This window comes from Etheostoma cragini, chromosome 19 (genome assembly GCF_013103735.1).
Source record: "Etheostoma cragini isolate CJK2018 chromosome 19, CSU_Ecrag_1.0, whole genome shotgun sequence".
NCBI classification, from domain to species: Eukaryota; Metazoa; Chordata; class Actinopteri; order Perciformes; family Percidae; genus Etheostoma; species Etheostoma cragini.
In genome coordinates, this window is record NC_048425.1 from 260,719 (window position 1) to 265,270 (window position 4,552).

Below are 4,552 nucleotides of genomic sequence, written 5' to 3' on the forward strand. Positions count from 1 at the left end.
CTGCAATGGAAAACGGAAGTATAATGGGCCGAGGCGAGCCGAGGCAAGCTGTTACCAGCAGTGGAAAAACGCCATTAGACACAATGTAACCTGTGCTGTTTTAAAGTTTGAAATGCTATTAATGATATTATTGTGATTATTATGAATGTTAATGTTGACTACTGAGAGAGTGCAAAAAGGCATATATTACATATTTTATTTCATTGCTGCGGTACTCTGTACTAAGGTGCATATGACATTAAACTTGAACCTGACCTGTCGGTCAATTTCTTTAACTGTCTATGGTTAGACTAGTCTAATGTGATAGTGGAAGAGATCGATATCTCCAGGTAACTCAGAGATTGTCTGTTATCGTTCTACAGAGGAGAAGGGCGTCACTGGTCTGAGATTTCACATTTATTTATATTACTTTCTTTTTGAAGAATAAGAAATAGTGTGTGCTTTATCTGAGTTATGATAATTATGTTTATTTTTGCATGTAGGAGAACTGTTCTAGACAACACACGTGCTTGTGTAGCGTTGCTGTGGGTGTAATATCAATAAATATGACATTATTATGTTGATTATTGGCATCAGTAGATGTCGTGAGGGCAGAAGCCTCTGGACTTATTCTGAGTAAATGTATTTCGTCAGCTGTGTAAGTTATGATGAATATTTCCTCCCAGCGTGACCCCCAGGACACATGAGACGGGTTTTAGAGAGACATCTTGTCCTGCTCTGTGTGTGTCTCTGTGTGTCTCTCTGTGTATGTCTCTCTCTGTGTGTGTGTCTGTCTCAGTGTGTGTCTGTGTGAATGTCTTTCTCAGTGTGTGTCTGTGTGAATGTCTGTCTCAGTGTGTGTCTGTGTGAATGTCTGTCTCAGTGTGTTTCTCTCTGTGTGTGTCTCTCTGTGTGTGTGAATGTCTGTCTCAGTGTGTTTCTCTCTGTGTGTGTCTCTGTGTGTGTGTGTGTCTATCTCAGTGTGTGTCTCTCAGTGTGTGTCTCTCTGTGTGTGTCTCTGTGTGTGTGTGTGTGTGCCTGTGTGTCTCTGTGTGTGTCTCTCTGTGTGTGTGTGTGTGTGTGTCTGTGTGTCTCTGTGTGTGTCTCTCTGTGTGATATCAATACATATCTGGAGGATTCATGTTCCCTTATATTAATTCATTTGTCTTAAGGTCCTACAACGATATTTAAAATTCATGTGACTTCACAGCAGCCCAGATACTCTACCAGCCAGTTTGTCCTGAACACATGATGTTCATATCCTGACTTTAGACACCAGCATTGATGTTTTAACCCTTGTGTTGTCTTCTTGTCAAAATTGAAAATCAACACGACATTGACGTTATTAACTTTTAAGTTTTTGTCCCACAGGTTTTCATTGGCTTTAAAGCCGTTGGATGGAAACACACTTTCACCAGATTTATTAACAGGAGTTATTTTTTACCCAACTTCAGATAATTTGATGGACACGTGGACGGAGACGTAGCTAATGGCGATGTGTGTCAGAGAGGAGGAAACAGGCTGTTTGATACGAGAGAAGTGAAGTTATGATCAGCTAATATTTTATTTCAAAGAAATTAAAAACTTGACATCCAAATAAACACCTCCTTGCAGCAAAATGTGAACAACGATCAGCTCTTAAGATCTTGAGTTTAACAATCTGCAGATCCAAGTCCAGCTATGACATGCAGAGTCAGAGGTAGCTGTAGTTCCAATGAGACAACTTGTAGGGGGACCGAAGAGCTAGCTGTAGTTCCTATGAGACAACTTGTAGGGGGACCGAAGAGCTAGCTGTAGTTCCTATGAGACAACTTGTAGGGGGACCGAAGAGCTAGCTCTAGTTCCTATGAGACAACCTGTAGGGGGACCGAAGAGCTAGCTGTAGTTCCTATGAGACAACCTGTAGGGGGACCGAAGAGCTAGCTGTAGTTCCTATGAGACAACCTGTAGGGGGACCAAAGAGCTAGCTGTAGTTCCTATGAGACAACCGGTAGGGGGATCGAAGAGCTAGCTGTAGTTCTTATGAGACAACCTGTAGGGGGACCAAAGAGCTAGCTGTAGTTCTTATGAGACAACCTGTAGGGGGACCAAAGAGCTAGCTGTAATTCTTATGACAAAACCTGTAGGGGGACCGAAGAGCTAGCTGTAGTTCCTATGAGACAACCTGTAGGGGGACCAAAGAGCTAGCTGTAGTTTAATGAGACAACCTGTAGGGGGAGTTGTAGTTCCTATGAGACAACCTGTAGGGGGACCGAACCGGGAAAAGTTCCATAGGGTTGCTCTAAGTCAAACTACAGCATGTGGAGTTCCACAGGGACGTGTTGTGGGTCCTCCACTGTTTTGATCTACGGAAGACTATTATAATATTTTAGCTAATTTCAAATCAGTTCAGAAGTGATGCTCCGTGGTGACAGCAGTGATGTCATCATCCAATCCCACCTCAGCCTGGGTGGGGGGGGTCGTCACCACGGAAACAGGAAGGTCATTTCCTACAGTCAGCGAAGGTTAGAAAAATAAGCTCGGTTAACCCTTGTGTTGGCTTCCTGTCAAAATTGTTTTTTTCTTACGTTTGTCCCTTTTTTCAACACTTTTTTAATGTTTGTTACTTTTAACACTACGTAACACTAACTTATTGACTTTAGTTTTAGTTATTTTTGGAATTTCTGGTCAATAAACCTCATTTATAGGAAATTATACCTAATGTTTGAGTTAGAAAAGCAGAAATTAGGAATTATTGAGACTAAAATTAAAGGAATGGATGTTGATGATAATCACAGACTGGAATATGTCAACTTTTACTCAATACTATTTCAAAAACACTTCCATTTGTTTTACAATGCTATAAAATTGAATAAGACCCAAAATTAATGAAAGTAGAGATTTGTACTTGGCAAAGAGCGTTGGGTGGAATCAATCATGTTATTTTGGGGAATTAAGAAGAACACTGATATAGGACAACATGAGGACAACATGAGGACAACATGAGGACAACATGGGGACAACATGGGGACAACATGAGGACAACATGAGGACAACATGGGGACAACATGAGGACAACATGAGGACAACATGGGGGCAACTTGAAGACAACATGGGGACAACATGGGAACAACATGAGGACAACATGGGGATTAAAGACAACTGTCAATCATCTACACTAGAGGTAGTATGTGATTGATTGTAAGGTTATTGAGTGATTCAGAGTCTTACTTGTGGTCCTGTCTCGATACAGAGACACCATGATGAAGGTGGAGATGCAGTACGGACAGAACACCACCAGGTGGACCACCAGTCTCAACACAAGGGGGACGGGGTCTGAGACCGGGGTTGGAGCTGCAGAGGTTTCAGGGCCTGGTGGTGAACTCGGAGGGGGGCTAGTGGTCATAGTTGGGTTTGTGGTCTCTGGTTTCTCTGTAGAGAGAATCAGAGTCAGGTGAATATCTGAATGAATGCACTCCTGAAATCAAAGGTAACCTTCTCACCTGAGACAGAGACCCAGCTGGGGGGGGACTCTCCAACACCGCTGATGTTGCACCTGTAGAGGCCTTCATCGGACCTGGAGACATGGGGGATGGTCATGTGACCTGCAGGTGCAGTCCTGATGAAGGAGCCATCTTTATAGAAAGACGCTGTGAGGTTGGAGGACGTCTCTGTCCTACATTGCAGAGTGAGGTCTTGTCCCTCCGTCACAGGGAGGACAGGACTCTGCAGGATCACTGGTCCACCTCAACACAGAGACAGACTACAGCATGTCATCCATTCACACACAGCTTCATCAATCCTGACCCCCCAGTCTGGTCTTACCAGGGACAGTGATGCTGATGCTGGTACTGGTTGCTCCCTCTCTGGACTCACACCAGTACTCCCCACTGTCCCATGAGACCATGTAGTCGATGGTACAGGACAAACCAGCAGGATTTCCCCAGTCAGGTCCACACTGAGTCCTGGTGTCTCTGGTTGTGTTCCTCCTCAGAGTCCATCCAGCAGAGCTGTCGTCCTCCTCACAGCTCAGAGAGACAGACTGTCCTTCAAACAGCTGAGAGCTGCTGGGACTCACAGTCAGAGAGGCTGGGGGAGGGGGAGTGGTTAAAAAAATAGTTTTTAAAATCTTGTCCTTGTTTTTGGACTTTTTTTCAAGTCATCTTCAGTTAAATAGTGTACAGGTGCTGGTCATGTATTTAGAATCTCACGAAAAAGTTGATTCATGTCAGTAATTCCATTCAAAAAGTGAAATTTACAATTATATTCATTCATCACACACAGAGTGATGTATGTCAAATGTTCATTTCTTCAACGCGAGGGTTAAGCTCGCTCCCGGGACCAATATCTTAGATAGATAGATAGATAGATAGATAGATAGATAGATAGATAGATAGATAGATAGATAGATAGATAGATAGATAGATAGATAGATGTTTATTGATCCCAAGAAAAATGGGAAAATCCTGTGTTACAGCAGCAAAATCAGTCACACAGCACAGAATATAAATATAACTGAAATACTAGGAAAAATATACATACATACAATATACATGAAATAATAATATGAATAAAGTAAAAAGAACAAATATTT

At 42.6% G+C, this 4,552-nt stretch overlaps 2 protein-coding genes and 1 long non-coding RNA gene across 3 annotated transcripts in view; 2 read left to right on the forward strand and 1 right to left on the reverse strand.

Annotated features, from left to right (window-relative positions):
* LOC117962156 overlaps positions 1 to 3,972 on the forward strand; it is a 9,940-nt gene extending 5,968 nt beyond the window's left edge. The window contains exon 3 of the long non-coding RNA XR_004660583.1: positions 3,892 to 3,972. This is a non-coding gene — a long non-coding RNA (uncharacterized LOC117962156). The remainder of the gene's footprint in view (positions 1 to 3,891) is intronic.
* LOC117962117 (sialoadhesin-like) overlaps positions 1 to 4,552 on the forward strand; it is a 194,299-nt gene that overhangs the window by 166,450 nt on the left and 23,297 nt on the right. The gene's annotated exons all lie outside the window — the stretch shown is intronic.
* LOC117962120 (Fc receptor-like protein 5) overlaps positions 1 to 4,552 on the reverse strand; it is a 74,273-nt gene that overhangs the window by 27,233 nt on the left and 42,488 nt on the right. Inside the window, exons 5-6 of the mRNA XM_034901231.1 lie at positions 3,784 to 4,051; positions 3,462 to 3,704 (exon numbers count right to left, since the gene is read on the reverse strand). Of these exons, the coding sequence (XP_034757122.1) occupies positions 3,462 to 3,704; positions 3,784 to 4,051 (511 nt within the window). The remainder of the gene's footprint in view (positions 1 to 3,461; positions 3,705 to 3,783; positions 4,052 to 4,552) is intronic.